Source organism: Pan troglodytes, chromosome 9 (assembly GCF_028858775.2).
Source record: "Pan troglodytes isolate AG18354 chromosome 9, NHGRI_mPanTro3-v2.0_pri, whole genome shotgun sequence".
Classification (NCBI taxonomy): domain Eukaryota; kingdom Metazoa; phylum Chordata; class Mammalia; order Primates; family Hominidae; genus Pan; species Pan troglodytes.
The window spans coordinates 77,221,124-77,238,134 of NC_072407.2; the positions used below are offsets into that span (position 1 = coordinate 77,221,124).

The 17,011-nt window shown below is 51.2% G+C and overlaps 1 protein-coding gene across 10 annotated transcripts in view; it reads left to right on the plus strand.

Annotated features, from left to right (window-relative positions):
- SLCO2B1 (solute carrier organic anion transporter family member 2B1) overlaps positions 1-11,016 on the plus strand; it is a 105,723-nt gene extending 94,707 nt beyond the window's left edge. For all 10 annotated transcript variants that reach the window (XM_016921614.4, XM_063783249.1, XM_001174975.6 and 7 more), the window contains 5 exons: positions 1,116-1,281; positions 4,823-4,986; positions 7,517-7,581; positions 7,923-8,043; positions 9,016-11,016. In XM_016921614.4, the coding sequence (XP_016777103.3) occupies positions 1,116-1,281; positions 4,823-4,986; positions 7,517-7,581; positions 7,923-8,043; positions 9,016-9,196 (697 nt within the window). In that variant the 3' untranslated portion in view covers positions 9,197-11,016. The remainder of the gene's footprint in view (positions 1-1,115; positions 1,282-4,822; positions 4,987-7,516; positions 7,582-7,922; positions 8,044-9,015) is intronic.
- Positions 11,017-17,011: the final 5,995 nt, after the last annotated feature.

The window sequence follows — 17,011 nt, forward strand, 5'->3', positions numbered from 1 at the left end:
GTCAGACACACACAAGCACTGTCTGGCAGAGGAGGAAGAGGAAATATTTTGTGGCTGATGATCTTCCTTCCCTCTCTGATGGAGTCCCCCTCACCCCAGGGAGGGAGAGGAGCTCACTTTGCCCCATGCCCCACTTCCCCACTCCACACCCTGGCTAGAGACTGTCTCCAGCTCCTGCTCACCCTCTTCCCCATGGAACTGACATTTCACTAAGCCCCAGTCCCAGGCTCACTGATCATCCTGGGCCTCTGCCCCACACACACCCCAAGCCCAAGACAGGGACCTCCAGCTTCTGCCTCTGGCCTCCTCTGCAGCCTGGCCACTGGACCCCTGTGTGACCCTGAAAGGCGCAGCCTCTCTGGGCCTCTGTCTCCCTGGCAGGTTAGCTGTGCTCCCCGCTAGCGTGAAGCCAGGTGACACTGTGAGTCCCAGGGGCCACCTCCCTGCCCTCCTCCCAGGGTGACCTCCCCCTCAGACTAAGCCTCCCTCTGACATCCTGCCCCTGCCCACCTTCACCTTGCCCTGGCCACCTGGAGCTGGGGCACCCCAGGGATTTGGGAACAGGCCCTTGGAGGGAGGCAAGTGGGACTAAAATGTGCCCTGGACACAGTGAACAGGGTGGTGGGAGTGAGACTGCAGGATGGCCATGACAGGCAGAGAAACTGAGGCCCAGAGAGGCAGGAACAGGCTGGAGATCCCACGGGTGGTCAGGTCTCCTGATCGGGTCCCACACTCATAGCTCTGATTTTCTGAGAAATGACACAATCATTGATTTTCGGAGAAAGGAAGCTGATTGAGGGAAAGATACTCCTCATCTGACACTAACTTCTGGGAGGAATTTATCTTGTATACCCTGTAGAAGGGTCACTGAGGTGCAGAGATGTTTGAAGAAGCTCAAAGGCTTGTAGGATTGAGGGGGCCTGTCTCCATACTTGCCCACCTTCATTGCAAAGAGCTCACTATCACACCATCATCGGGCAGCCCTGATGATGAAAATCCTCTGTGTGGAGCTGAAATCTCTGGCCATTGCTCTCGGCTACAGGGCCGAGGATACCCCAGCTAGTGGCCTAAGGGAGGGAAGCCAGGCCAACCCTACTGGTCTTCTCTCCCACCAGTGCCCACCCTGGGCTGGAGCTGTTTCCAAGCTGCATGGAGGCCTGCTCCTGCCCATTGGACGGCTTTAACCCTGTCTGCGACCCCAGCACTCGTGTGGAATACATCACACCCTGCCACGCAGGCTGCTCAAGCCGGGTGGTCCAGGATGCTCTGGACAAAAGCCAGGTGAGTCAGGCCTCTCGTGGCAACCTCTGCCCCTCAGGACTCTGCCTGCCCTGTCTCTGTGGGCCTGTCATACTCTCCACTTCTGCATGCTCTCACTCTGTAGCTCTCCTCTGTCTGTCTCTCTCTGTTGGCAGATGTAGAACATTATTCTCACAATAAGCTTTCATCGGCCGGGCGCAGTGGCTCATGCCTGTAATCCCAACACTTTGGGAGGCCGAGGCAGGCGAATGACTTAAGGTCAGGAGTTCCAGACTGGTGAAACCCATCTCTACTAAAAATACAAAAAATTAGCCAGGCGTGGTGGTGTGCACCTGTAATCCCAGCTACTCAGGAGGCTGAGGCAGGAGAATCAGTTGAACCCGGGAGGCGGAGGTTGCAGTAAGCTGAGATCATGCCATTACACTCCAGTCTGGGCAACAAGAGTGAAACTCCATCTCAAAAAATAAAAATAAAGCTTTCATTGCCAGCCTGGGCCCAGGGCACAGAGGTGAATCATTCTAGCTTCCAGATCTCTGTGCAGGGGAGATGCAAAAGGAAAGAACTCATAGGAATTCCAGAGGTGCTGATAGGTAAGACAACTGGTCCCTACAAGCACATACAAAGATGAAAAGAGACACATCCCACCTGGGTGGGGTTGGGTCCCAGAAGCCTTCATGGGAAGTGGCATTTGTGCCAGACATTCAAGAATGAATGGGTAAACTAGGACTTGGGAGGGAAGGGCTTTCCAGGCAGGGGGAAATGCGCTCAGCAGAGGTTTGAAGGAACACACATGCGCAAGCATGCACACACACTGTTTCTGTTGGAGCAGAAGCACAAGGGTTCATGAAGGGAAGGCAGGGCCCAGAAAAAGAGGGGCCTTGAATGCCAGGCCAAGAGTGGGGACTTTCTGGAGAGCAGTGGGAAGCCATGGATGGGTTTTCAGCCAAGGAGTAACAAGTTCAGATCTGTGTTTGATCACGCTTGAGGCCATAGTGTGGGGGCAGGTGAGCAGAGTACAGGATAGGACACAGAAGGCTAGAGAGCATTCAGTCAGTCAGTCAGTCAACAAACTTCACTGATCTCTTCCTCTGTGCCAGGCCCTGTGCTGGGAGCTGAGGACTCAGAGCCAAGGGGCCCAGTGGGGAAATGAAGGCAATGTAATCAGCAGCAGTGCATTCTGAATCTTAGGAGGGCTAAGACCAGCCGGTTCCTCCTCCCCTTTTTCCTCAGTTCCCCAAAATGACAAAGGGGGACAATGTCTGCCTTCTCAGGCCCCCAGGCTGTAGTGAAGCTTGGGGGATTTGTGGGGGCAGCAGCATCAGGCTGGTGGTTATGACAACATCTCCCTCTCTCCAGAGTCCTCCCACCTCCCACCCTCATGCTGGGCATCAGCATCTAAACCTGAGGCTCCTCCAGGGAGAGACCTGGGCTGCACCGGCTGGTGCAGAAGAACCTGTTGATGGTGCATAGTCCTTCAGAAGCCAGCCAGGCACCACCTGGGCCTGAGAGCCCTTCCAGAGGCCCCCAGGCCTTGGCAGGTGGAGCAGTGAACTCCTGTGGATATGGGAACCGATTCAAATCCCTCTTCTGCCTCTAACTGACTCTGTTACCTTAGGCAAATTATTTAACCAGTGCCTCAGTTTCTTGGTCTGTAAAATAGGGGAGATATTATTGAGTGCCTACTACAGAGCAGGAATGTGCTGAATAAATGCTTTACCTGGATGAATTCATTAACTAGTAAGCAAAGCGCCACGTAACGTTATCCATGAAAGCACATAGCACAGTGCCTAGGCAATTTTAAATACACAGTGCCTAGGCGTTTCTATTACGCCCATTGTACAGATGAGAAATGGAGGCCCAGGAAAGGACCAGACATTGCCCAGAGTCTCAATACCAGGGCTGGGACTAGGCACCAAGGCCCTGGCCTCCCAGCCAGCCCCCTCTTTGGAGCATCACAGAGGCTTGGATTTAGGTGCAGTATTTGGAGGAGGGTGCAGCTGAGACCGGGCCAGCACTCAGGGACTGTTGTCACACTGGCCTGGAATCGTGTCTTGACATGTTCTGCCTCCTTGGATTGTGAACATCTTGGCTCAGGGATGGGTGGCTCAGTGCCCAGCACAGCTGCTCAGTAACAGCTTATGAGTGCATGAGCGAATGAGGTAAGATGGGGCAGGTGGGCGCCTGCACAGGTGTGGAGCTGAATGCTCTTGGGGAATGAGACTCTGAGGCAGCAGAAAGATTGAAGTCATTCATAAGAAAAACTTCCTGCCATGGAATTAGATGAATGTGAAGGGTCAGGAAAAACCCAAGTGAAGGGTCAGGAAAAACCCAAGTGAAGCCTCCAGCCTTTGCGTTCATCCTGGCAACCTCTGCTTCTGAGAAAAGGAGCAGGGGCAGGATGCCTCTCTCCCAGGAACCTTGCTTAGCATTTCCCTTTCTTGTCCCTCCATTGTATCTCCAGCCTGTAGTTGGAGGTTCAGGGGCCACTTTTCCTGCAGTGTAAGATGATATGCACTTAGGGGTCACACAGCTTGTGTGAAGGGTCTTCAGACCCTTGTGTGAAGGATCAGCACAGCTTCATCATGTGCCTTGGCTCTGCCGGCCAGTGGAGAGTGCCTGGTCACCCAAGCCTAAGTGCTCACATGCTCACTCTCTCTTGCCTTTGTCTGATTCCACCTGCTAAGTAACTTCAAATCTAAACCCATTTATCCATCCACCCCCAAGCCCACTCTATGATGGGCCCCTTGGCCTGCCTCCCCGATCTGGTCCCTCCTCCATGCAGCTCCCAGAACACCCTTTGTACCACCCAGTCTCATCTACCCCTTGCTTAAAATTCTCCCAAGGCCCCCAGCATCCACCTCAGGGATTCCCAACCCTTTTCACACTGGGAAGTGTCTGCAGCTGCCAGGGCTGGTGGTGAGAGGCCCAGAGGGCTCCAGCTGTCCAGGCCAGCCAGCCACTTCAAGGGTTGATGGGACTAATCCCTGCACACCTGTCTCCCATCTGAGGCCCTGTGTGGCTGGGGCACATGACCCTAGAAGCTCTGGTCTGTGGGAAAGCAAAGAGAAGCCCAGGCCTCTTGGCTTGGGCTGGCTTCTATCGGGTGCCTGTGGGCCCTGGCAGTCCAGATCACTTCGCAGAGTCCTTGGCTGGAGGTTTTCCTGGCTACCTAGGGAGTGAGTGCAGGCTGGGATCAAACACTCCAGGGGGCAAGCCCGGGGACATGGCCAGCCTGGGGATGTTTTCTTACAGTTGGTGTGTAGAATGTGGGGGAATGATGCTGTCCTGGGTCCCTCCCTCTTCTTCTCTACTTTCTCTCTGCTTCCCTCTCCCTGCCCACCGCCTCAGCCCAGGCTCAACTTGCACATAGACAGCCTTTGAGGTGCCTGCTCCTCAAGCCGTCTTTGCTCAGCCAACGGGTCACGATCTCGGACTCCCAGCCAGCTCTACCCCAACTGGCTGTGGAACTCGGGCCTCTCACAAGCCTTCCCCGCTGCAAGCCCTTGGCCAGCTGCCTGCCCTTGGAGGCTCTTGAAGTCTCTTCCTCCTCTTCCCACTCCAGGTTTTCTACACCAACTGCAGCTGCGTGGTGGAGGGCAACCCCGTGCTGGCAGGATCCTGCGACTCAACGTGCAGCCATCTGGTGGTGCCCTTCCTGCTCCTGGTCAGCCTGGGCTCGGCCCTGGCCTGTCTCACCCACACACCCTCCTTCATGCTCATCCTAAGGTGAAGGTGGGGGCGGGGCAGGGGCAGGTGGATACCAGGAGGTCCTTAACCACAGGCAGAACAAGGAATTCCAAGGGCGGAGTTCAAGAAAGGAGGCCACTTGGGTGTCCTGGCCCCCACAACATGGCCTTAACTGTGTTCATCCCATGGCAACCTACTGAGGCAAGGTTTTCTCCCCATCTTGCAGATAAGAAAATTGAGGCTCAGAGAAGTTCAGGAGCTGGCCCCCATCACATAGCAAGTGTTGGGTGGAATAGTACTGGTTCCCTGGCCCACAGCCCAGGCTCCTACTTGCCCAGGGGAGAGGAGGACATACCTAGGGCCCTGTCCTGGCCTCTGGAGGTGAGGGCATCATACCTGCAATGGATGAGCTGCAGGAGGTGCATCTAGGAAACCAAACTGTGTCAGTCTGGTGCATGACTCTGAATGCTGCTTCAAGGCTACATACAAGTGCTTATTAGGTGCCTGCTGTGGACCCAACCCATGCTGAGCACTGCCTTTTGGGCCAAGATCTTTGTGGCCCTCATCCTAAGAATGCCTGCTGGCCCTGACAAATTGTCACCTGAGTTCAAAGTCAGGGTCTCCTAGGGTGAGGGCTGGGATAAGAGGACTGAGTGAGAAAAAAATAGTTTTTCCTTTTTTTTTTTTTTTTTTTTGAGATGCAGTTTTGCTCTGTCTCCCAGGCTGGAGTGCAATGGCGCAATCTCGGCTCACTGCAACCTCCTCCTCCTGGGTTCACGCCATTCTCCTGCCTCAGCCTCCCTAGTAGCTGGGATTACAGGCACCCTCCACCACACCCAACTAATTGTATTTTTAGCAGAGACGGGGTTTCACCATGTTGGCCAGGACGGTCTCGAACTCCTGACCTCAGTGATCCACCTGCCTTGGCCTCCCAAAGTGCTGGGATTACAGGCGTGAGCCACCACACTCGGCTGAGAAAAACAGTTTTTCTATTCTCTCACTCAACAATCAACACAGAAGACTTCTGCAACCAGAAGTGTGGGGGTATTTTCCCACACACCAGGCACTCAATTAATTCTGCAGTGGACCCTAGCCAGTGTCCTCCAATTCTATTCTGACACAATCTACCTGGAGACAGCATCAGATCCCACAGGCTGAGTGCTCAGTCCCACAAGACTTTCCCTCCACTTCCCATGCCAACCGCAAGCCCCAGGCTGTTTTACCAATGATTCTGACTGACCAGCCGTATGCTGGGGTTTCCACAGCCCCATCTTTGAGTTTGCTTTATTTGCTAGAGTGGCTCACAGAGCTCAGGAAAACATCTACTTAATGTTTATCAGTTTATTATAAAAGATATTACAAAGGATACAGATGAAGTGATGCATACGGCGAGGTATGGGGGAGGAGCTTTCATGCCCTCCCTGGCTGCATCCTGCAGGGACCTCCATGTGTTCAGCTATCCGGAAGCTCTCCAAAGCTTCATTATGTAGGCATGATTGATTAAATCACTGGATATTGGCAGTCACCTTAACCTCCAGCCCCTCTCCCCTTGCTGGAGGTTGGGGCTGAAAGTCCCAACCCTCTAATCCTGCCTTGGTCCCTCTGGTGACCAAGCCCCAGCCTGAAGCTACCTAGGGGCTGCTCACCATCAATCAACTCATTAGCATACAAAAAGACACTTTTCACTTTGAACATTCCAAGAATTTTAGGAGTGTATGCCGGGAAGACCAAATACACATCTCACAATATCACAGGGACCTCAGAGCAAGATAATTTCCATTTACCTTCTCCTGGGATTATTTTATTCACTATCTACTTTCTAGGAAATTAGAAGGGAAATGGAGCCTCTTGCAAATACCAGAAGACATGTAGATCTAGAACACAAGCTGGCCTGGGAGAGAAAATAGAGGAATCAGATGCCCAACAGGCAGCCTGACTAAAAGGAGTTCAGAACACAGCCTCAGGGCTGCGTGGATACAGGCCCTGACCGCAGTCAGCCATGAGATCTTGGCCAAGTTATTGAATCTGTCTAAATGTCAGTCTCCTTATCTGTAAAATGGGGCTAATGTACACCTCGCTCATAGGAGTGATGTGGGGTTGCAGGGCAGAGTTACTGAGCCAGTAGTAAGCGCTCCATAAATGCCGGCCACTGGTGTTGTCTGGCAGGAGCCAGAGGATGGCAGGCTGTGGCGTTACAGTGGTTGGGGATGCTGGGGAAGTGTCTGACTGTCCCAGCTCCAGGTCTTGCCAACTGTAGGAGTAAGGGGAGAATTTGATGGGACCAGTGGGTGGAGGAAGAGGAGTGATGTCTGTGACCAGAAACATACAGGGGTCAGCACAGGACCCTGATGGTCAGTGGGTGTGTTGTCTTGTATATGGGACCAGGCTCTGCAGGTTGAAAAAGGATGGGGTACGTCCCTGAGCCCCCAGCCTAGATCATCAGATGGGAGGGAGGCTGGCTCTGGGTGGTGGGAGAGAAGGGCATAATAAGAACCCTTCAACGTTGATGCATGGCCCTTGGGGGCTGGAACCCCTCCAACCTCATGTTGCCCATGTCTCTGCTTGTTAGAGGAGTGAAGAAAGAAGACAAGACTTTGGCTGTGGGCATCCAGTTCATGTTCCTGAGGATTTTGGGTAAAGATCTTGCTTGGGACCATTGGTGGTGGTGATGGGGTCCAGATGCCCACTGTGTGCCAGGCCTGGGGCACAGGCATGAGCGGAACTCAATCCCTGATCTTAGGGCTCACAAGCTCATGGGGTGACAGACCTGGCCCAGCTCTCCTAGAGCGGGGTATAGAGGCAGAGTCTAGACAGCCCGTCAGGAAGCCACCTCGGATGCAGGGGTGGGGCGGGCTTGAGGGCCAGACAGCCAAGAGGCCCCAGTAACCCAGAGCCCCTGAGGGGTTGTACATGCCAGGGAGGGGGCAGGGTAGGACGGTGGGCCTTCATTGTCCCCTGAGCACCACCTCCCTCAGCCTGGATGCCCAGCCCCGTGATCCACGGCAGCGCCATCGACACCACCTGTGTGCACTGGGCCCTGAGCTGTGGGCGTCGAGCTGTCTGTCGCTACTACAATAATGACCTGCTCCGAAACCGGTGAGACCTGGTTTGATGGCTTGTGGGAAGGGTGCTGGAAATACTCTCAGAGTCCCAGGCAGGATACCAGCAGGGAGGGGAGGTTTCATTTAAGTCTACCTGCTAGGTGACAGGTGTAATTATATATTCAGTGCTGAGCTCACCAGTCCTTCAAGCTAAACACTGCCCCCATCCTTTTATAGATGAGGAAAGTGACAGTTAAAGCAAGTAGCCCAAGGTCACACAGCTAATAACTTGCAGAGCTGGGCCTTGACCACAGAGTCTATGCAGGAACTTGGGGAGAAACAGAGGAGCAGCCATGCTGCGAGAGGGACTTGGGGTGAAGGGCTGGGGAGAAAGCCCTGTCTAGGACACAGGAGGCCTGGGTTTCAGGCCCAGCTCTGTCTTCCTCATCATGGGACTTATCTTGTCTGGGGCTCAGTCTTCCCATCTGTACAAAGGGGAACTCAAAGGAACCTGAAGGCACAGAGGCGGCTGGCCTGGGATGGATGTGGAGAGGACTTGCTAGCAGGGCTGGGGACAGGGAGCTGGTCACTTTCAGCTCTGAGGAGGTGAGGAGGGCACAGTTCCTGTGGGCTGGGACTGTCCACAGGGGGCTTCCTAGAAAAGGAAAAGTCAAACAAGGGCTTTGATAGTTAAACAGGGGAGAGGGAATCCGTTTGTTCTTGTGGCAGGTGGTGCAATATAAAATTGCACTTGTCAGGCCCCCTGAGCCCTTGGGCTCGGAGAGAGGCAGGGCCAGCCCAGGCCACAGAGCAGAGTCCAGGACAGGGCGATGAAGATGGCCAGGCCTCTGCTCCCACCCAGGGCTCCTCTGCAGAGCCTCTCCCCCTCCTCCAGGGAAGAGCCACAGCAGAGGTCAATGTCTCCCTGAGGCCTCAGTATCTCTGATTTCACAATGAGTGATGACTGCTGACGTTCATGCCCTGGCCTGGCAGCTCTTGAGTTCAAGGGTCCCCATTCTTTCCCCAGGTTCATCGGCCTCCAGTTCTTCTTCAAAACAGGTTCTGTGATCTGCTTTGCCTTAGTTTTGGCTGTCCTGAGGCAGCAGGACAAAGAGGCAAGGACCAAGGAGAGCAGATCCAGCCCTGCTGTAGAGCAGCAATTGCTAGTGTCGGGGCCAGGGAAGAAGCCAGAGGATTCCCGAGTGTGAGCTGTCTTGGGGCCCCACCTGGCCAAGAGTAGCAGCCACAGCAGTACCTCCTCTGAGTCCTTTGCCCAAGATTGAGTGTCAAGAGCCCTGTGTTCCATTCTGGCTCCTCCACTAAATTGCTGTGTGACTTCAGGCAAGACATTGATCCTCTCTCAGCCTTTGCTTGCTAGTCTGAACCAAAGAGTTGTTTGGGCATTTGCTGTGTTGGCCATTTCTGGAGCAAGAGGGTCTTCTTCCTCCTTCCCCCAGCCAGCCAGCTGTCCTGGAGCCAGGCTTTCCTGGGTGGAAAGAAGTATACCTTTCCCTGGGGCCCTAGGATAGCAAAGTGAGCCATAGTGGGCCAGGCTGCCCTCCATGCTGGGCCCCAGCCCAGGTCTGCACTCGCCTGGATCACCCTCTTTGAGCCTTAGCCATCTCCTGTCAGGTGGGAATGAACTTGCCAGCCTTCAGGCTCGTTCAGCTGTGACCATCTGTGCGGTCAGGGTACATTCAGATCTCCTCCCCAACTCCAACAGCCTTTAAGAAGTGTCCCTTTGGCGCCCCCTGGAGGCAGAGCACTGAGCTGGACCCTGGGTAGACTCCCACAGGGAGAACGGAGCTGGCCTCAGGAGTGGGACACCCAGACTTGGCAGGGCCTTCAAGAGGCCTGTGTGGGGGCCCCAGGAAACCTTAGCTGAAGCAGGGAGACTCACTCTCCATCTCAGGAAATTCTAGCCCTTGCCCTCAGGGAGCCACGGTTGAGGGTGAGGCCCAACACCTGCCTTAGGGCCCTGGGTGGGCAAGTCCGGGCCCTGGGGTAGGGAGGGAGACTCAGGCCCACACTTGGGTATTTTCTAATTTCAGACAAACACACACTCAGCGCGCACTCACTGATTCCTACACATTGCCAAGATTTCACACATGTGACCAGGGGCCACGAAAGTCCCTGTGACCTTTGTGACTAGGATCCTAATTTCTCTATTTTCTCTTGGGTGCCTGGGTCTGTGTCACCTGGGGCAGTGTGGATAATGTTTAGTTCTGTGACACTGTTTTTTGGGGGTGGCACCTGGTTCTCCGATGCCTGGGCTGGCATCAGGCCCAGGACTGTAGTGCTGGGAGCAGTAAAGCTCAGCTCTGTGTAATGAGTGATGCTATGGCTTGCTCGGGTCTTATGATCCAATCCTTTTCTACATCAGGCCTTGTTTTGTTTTATGGCTAGTCTTATCTGGCCTGGTTATTTCCCTGCGGGGAGGAGAGGGTTTGCTAATCTGCTCCCAGCCCAACCTATTACCACCCCACCTCGCTGGGACCTGCTGCTCGGGAGGCAGCAGACAGGGAGCCACCAGCAGTGGCTTCCTGGCCCTGTGCTGGGGGTGGGGGGAAGCTGGGGGCACATGTGGCCCTTGCCTTCTGAGCAGCTCCCAGTGCCAGGGCTTTGAGACTTTCCCACATGATAAAAGAAAAGGGAGGTACAGAAGTTCCAATTCCCTTTTTATTTTGCTGGTTGGTATCTGTAAATGTTTAATAAATATCTGAGCATGTATCTATCAATGCCAAGAATTTCAAAGTCTCCTTCAACAATATGAGGCTTTTAGGATGTTTATATTCCTTCATCCCTCTTGTTTCCCAGGTTTTGCAGGGAAAAAAAGTCTGGAATTATAGATACGGCTTACTATTAAATTTGTTCTTGCATAATGTCTCTTCTATTACAAAAATTCTTTCTTTATAAACTGCATTAGAGGTTTGCAACAACCACATCATTTCCATTAACTTAGATTTAAGTTTTACTGGATTCATTGCTCACCATTATCGCTTGTATATTACATCTTTTCCAATCTTTATATTCTGGTCTAATTTTTGTTTGAGTGTCTTCGTCTACTAATGGTTTCAAAAATGGAATAAGGTCATGAGGATTTCTGAATCCTCACCTGTCCGAATTGTCATTCACATTTTATAGAAGAGGAAACTGGCTCAGAAAGCACAAGTGACTTCCCCAAGATCACACAGAAAATAAATGATGGAGCCAAGGTTGGATGTGTAGACCTTGTGGGAACTGAAGCTTTTATAATTTGAGGAGCCCTCTTTAAGAAAAATATACAAAATTATGAATATAAAATTAGGTACAAGGTACCTATATTTACCTATAATGAGAAAAGAAATCAAAACAGATACATCACACAATCCCCCCAAAATGCGTAATACTTTTATTAACTGCCCTGCTTAACCTCTGAGACACATTTTCTCCCCCTGATGATTAGAAGAATTTTCCACAGACTAGCTTCTGGCTCTGTACATTTCAAACCTGGTTTCTCCTGTTTCTTGTCTACTGCCCATATACTTCCTGGGCTGGGTGCCATGACACACATTCATATCACGATATGACCTCTGCATATGGCAACTTAGTATCACCATGCCAAGTGAGCTGGGCAGTGGGTAGAATTCCTAGAAGCTATTCTCTACACAGAGATTACTAGCAATGATTTATCTATACACAGAGAACCACATAAATATTAATATATCCTCTGTTTCAGAAAACCACATAAACATATCCCAGTGAACCCAACTCAAATCAGTCCCCCACTCAGCTTCCCCTTGGTCAGATCCCAGAAGTGCCCATGGCCACTCCAATTATCCCATATAAAGGAAAATTGAAACACAAGGGAAGTTGGAGTGGGAAGAAAATAGTAATTTTGATTGTGGTTAAAGTATCTTACCTTTGCAAATTTTACAAAAATATGACAACGTGAACACATCGCTGAGGCCCTCCCTGGATCTGGGGAGAGTCCTGGATGCTCAAGCTGCATTCACATCACGGTGAGTCCGCCTCTTGGTTGAGCCAAGATCTGAAGGAAAAGACGAGGTCCTTGTGCCTAAAGTCTTCCAAACTGGCCATGGTGAGGAGACTCAGGAGTTACCCAAGAGATAAATGGGTCGAGAGCCAAGGGGTGGAGCAAGTCAGGGCCAGAGGGGTTTTCCAGGCCCTGTGGGGGTCCCAGGGAAGTCCTCTCCCCTAATATAGCCTCTGGTCAATGAAGAGCCACAAGCATTTGCATCTGCAAGCTTACTTTCTTACACTGTACCAGGAAGCTGGGAGGAGAAGACATTAAGTCTCCCTGCTAGATTGTGCTGGTGTAAAGTCAGCAGAGGACAGGACTCAGACCAGAACTGACATCCTGATGCCTAGGTTTCTTTTCTTGTAGACTCTGGGAAGGTCTGGGATGCTAGATGCTGGGAAGTTCTAGGGTAGGCAGATGACCCATCAGGAGCTGGCATCCAGGGGTCATGACTGACATGCAGATAAGTGAAAGAGAACTCAGCGACATCCTCACCATTGCCTGGAGGTGTTGAATTCTTTCCCCTTCACATACCTTTGCTTATGCTGTTCCCTCTGACCTGGGTTATCTTCTTCATCCCCATCCCACAGCTTGTCTCTCCATCCCCACTTCATAAAGTCCTACCCAATCTTCCAGGCCCAGCTCAAAGGCCACCAACTCCAGGAAGGCAACATGGTATAGGCAATGGGGGGCAAGTGACAACCACCTCTGGGGATCTGATCAAAGGCATAGACTCTCCACTAAATATAAAACAACACACACACACACAGACATATACACAATTGTGCATATGATTTCAGAGGTTGAAGACCATATGATGCCTGGGTGTAGACCTCCTAAGCATCCCAGGTCCCCAGTCAAAAGCCCTTAATGGAGTGAAAAGATTATAGAGTTGTGGAGAGAGTCAGGCTTGGGATCAAATATTGACTCTGCCACTTATTACAGTGTGACGATGAACAAATGATTTAACCTCTGCACCTCAGTTTGCTCACCTGCAAGTGAGGTTGAGCATGCCTAGCTCCTATCTCCCAGAAGCTGTGAGGACCGGGTAAGATCATGTACATGCTCACAGGCACCACACCTGATGATCAGGATTTGTAAGCTCCCTTCCCCTTCTGTCACTGAAAAAATTTCATAAACACATAGAGCATCAGAGTCGGAGGGGGAAGTGACAACAGAGGGAGGAACACACCTCCTTTGCCCTACCCTGGCCACAGCTCCGTTGTCCCCAATCTCTCCTCCACTGTCAGCCAAGGCTCAGCCAGCCCAGTCTTATCTCTCCCCACAGCCAGCTTGGGACAGCTTTTCTCAACCAGATTTACATTTTTATTGATTTTCTTTCTCCCTCCTAGAGCAGTCCCTCCCTTCTACTTCCCCTTTGGCTATCAAATGGGCTTACCCTGGGAAACAGCAGTTCTAGGGCTGGCCAAGAAGTGATGGTTCAAGGTTGGATTCATTCACCCTTCCTTCCTTCATTCATTCAACCACTCACATGAGCAACACATATCCTACATGTCTGCTCTGTGCCCTTCTCCTGGCATTGCTGGGGACACAACCATGTGTCAGATACAGTCTCTACTCAGGAAACTCTCAGTGTAAACAGACGACAAACAGTAACAAAAGCATGAGTAGTCATACAGGAGAGGGAAGAAGAGGAAGCCAAGGACTCTTCCTGGGGCCAATAGGGAAGGCTTCCAAGAGGTTATATCAGACCTGGTGTTAAGGATTAGGCAGGACTTCCTCAAGTGGACAAGGTGGAAATGGGCAGGAAAAACAACAGGACGAGCAAAGATAGAGAGAGGTGTGTCTGAGATACAGTGACAAGAGCAATGTGGCTGGAGGGCACTGCATGTGCAGGGCAATCAGGAGACAGAAGAGAGCAGAGGCTGGAAAGACCAGCAGGGACCAAGCATGAAGACCCAGCTGAAGGTGTGGATGCTTCCCTGAGGGCAAGGAGGAACCCCTGAAGCACTGATCGACGGATTATTCCATTGGCCAGTTATTTTAAGCAGGGAGTGACATGACAAGATTTGCATTTTGGAAAGGCCGCTGGTTGCACCATGGGGGCTTTGAGTGGAAAAGAGAAGCTGAAGGCCAAGAGCTCAGGCAGGGGGCGGGTGCAACAATCAAGAGAAGTAGGAGGACTACAGCCAGGTCAGGAGAGGCATCCTAGAAGTGGGATATCTAAGGTCAGTCTTGAAAGACGAGTGGGAATGCACCAGGAGGAGAGGTTGGGAAGGGTGTCAAGGCAGAAGAAACTGCACAGACAAAGTAGACAGAAACCTCCTGGCAGGCTTGGGGTATTTCCACTAGTTTAGCAGGGCTGCAGCATGGCCTAAGAGAGAAGGCATGGAGAGGGTGAGGCTGAAGAAGTGGGTTGATGCTCTCAATGCCACTCAGTGTTGTCCACCTCCCGAACCTAGCCCCAGGTGAGAGAGGAGAGGGAGCCCTCACCTCTGTACAGAGGTGGCTGTACAGGTCTGAGCCCTAGGTCAGGGGTGCTCCTTAGTCCAAACAAACCTTTTAGTGTTCACTACATTTCACATTTTACACAGTCCCTTTACACCCCGTCCTCATGGTTTCCTGGTGAAGAAGGCAGGAAAGGGATTATTATTGCCATGTAGTAGGTAAAGAAACTGAGGCCCAGAAAAGTGCAGAAACTTGCCCAAGGTCACTCAAGAGCCCAGGTATCCCCCTCCTAAGGCTCCCATGTTGTTGCTAATAAACCTACTTGTCCCTGAATCACATATATACAATAGATGTAGTAAGTGCTAACTAATGTGGTTGGGATGAAAAAAGGGGGGAGGAGAGAAAACACATCAGAGAAAGAGGTTTCCTTTTTATGTCCCCATTTCCTCAGCCTTCATCCTGCAGCTGGGGACATTCCAGCTGGGAAAACAGAACCCAGGTCCCTCTGCTTTGGAATCCAACAGACAGGAAGGTCAATCCAAGCTCTGCCACTTACCAGGCATGGGAAGTCACTGCACTCATCGGAGCATTGGTTTTCTCATCTGTAAAAGGGATAAATAAGCTTCACCTATCAGAATCGTTGAGAGGATTTAATGTGATAAAGTAGCAATATAGTAATCTACTACTGAGTAATAAATTTTCTGGCTGACACAGTGGCTCAAACCTGTGATCCCAGCCATTTGGGAGACTGAGGCAGGAGGATCACTCAAGCCCCAGAGTTTGAGACCAGCCTGGGCAACACAGTGAGGCCCCATCTCTCCAAAAAATAGTAATAATAATAAAAAGAAACTTAGCCGAGGGTGGTAGCACCCACACCTGTAGTTTCAGCTACTTGTGAGGTTTAGCTGGGAGGATTGCTTGAGCCCAGGAAGTCAAGATTGCAGTGAGCAGTGATTGTACCACTGCATTCCAGTATGGGTAACAGAGCAAGGCCCTGCCTCAAAAAACCCCCCAAAACCAAAAAATAAATTTTCCCAAAGTTTAGCAACTTAAAACAACAAATATTTATTATCTCATAGAATTTCTGAGGGTCAAGAACCCACAGATGGGCTAACTGGAAGGTGCTGGATCTTCATGAGGATTTCTGATGAAGTTGTAGTCAAGCATCAGCCAGGGCTGCAGTCATCAGAAGGCTCAACTGGGGTGAGAGGATCCACTTCCAAGCTCATTCGATGATTGCTGTTGGGCCTCTGTACCTTGTTGGCAGTTGACCAAAAGCTTTGATTCCATGTGCCTTTTATGATCTAATATTGGAAGAAACATACCGTAACATTTGCCATATTCTCTTGGTCATGTAGACAAACCCTGGTATAATGTGGGAGGGGAATACAAAAGGGCATGAATACCAGGGGGTATGGATCATTGGGAGCCATTTGGAAGCTAGCTACAACAAGCACTCAGACCAGTGCCTGACACACAGTAGGTACTTATTCATTAGTCGCTGCTGTAACTCTTGCAATGACCTATCACAGCCTGGTTGAGAAGATAAGATCTGGACATGATAAGGTGAGAAAACTTTGGCAAAGTGAAATGTAACTTGAATTAAACAATGTTCAATTACATTAGAAGAGGGTGTGCTGGACAAGGCCCTGGCAACCAGGGAAGACTTCCTGGCAGAGGTGGAGAGGAGGTAGGAGGGCAATCCAGAGAGAAAACAGAAGGTGAGTATGGCAGGTTGTATTGGTTGCCTTCCCATGGCAAATGCTCTCTTCTTCATTCTGGTAGCAAGGTGCTCAGCCACAGGGATGATCCAAGGCAGCAATGGAAATGCCTTCCCCTTTGCCACAGAGTGGTCCAAGAGTAGACATGTGACCTTGTCTTAGTCAATGACATGTTTGGGGATAGTCTGCTGGGAAAGCTTCTCTCCTGGATAAGAGAATGATGTGAAGGGAGAATACCCTTTTTGCTACCATGCCCTTTCTCCCTGCTTGGGAGGACATGGTTCCTGATGGCACTCAGTCATCTGGCAATCACAGGGGTAGTCACCCTCGAGGCTCAGAATGGGAAATGCCTGGGTCATCAAAGACATTGTTGAATCAGCAGACCAATCCTCATTCCAACTTCTTCTGGCCTCATTAAAAAACAAAAAGTTTAAGCCACTCTAAAGCAGGTGACCTCTTCCTTGCATCCTAAATGATTCAGTGAGAAAAGTATCCTGGTTCCCTCTGGGACTATTTTCTTTTTCTGAGGAAGACAGAGGGAAGAGTGGAATGGGAAAGGGCCCAGGCTGGGAGGCAGGCGTCCTTGGTCTAACCCCAGCTCTGCCTCTGAGTTGCTGTGTGATCTTGAGCAAGTCCCTTCCCCCCTGGGCCTCCAATGATTACAGCTAATATTTATTGGCTATTTACTGTGTGCCCAGTGCTCTTCTAAGAGCTTCCCTTGCATCATCTCATTTAATCTTCACAACACCTCTGTTATGTCAGTATCACTATTATCTTTATTTTAGGGATAAGGAGACTGAGGCCCAGAAACTTGAGGTCCAGGATCCTGACTATAAAGCCATATTGCCTAGCAGTAAAAGGAAGTATCCAGA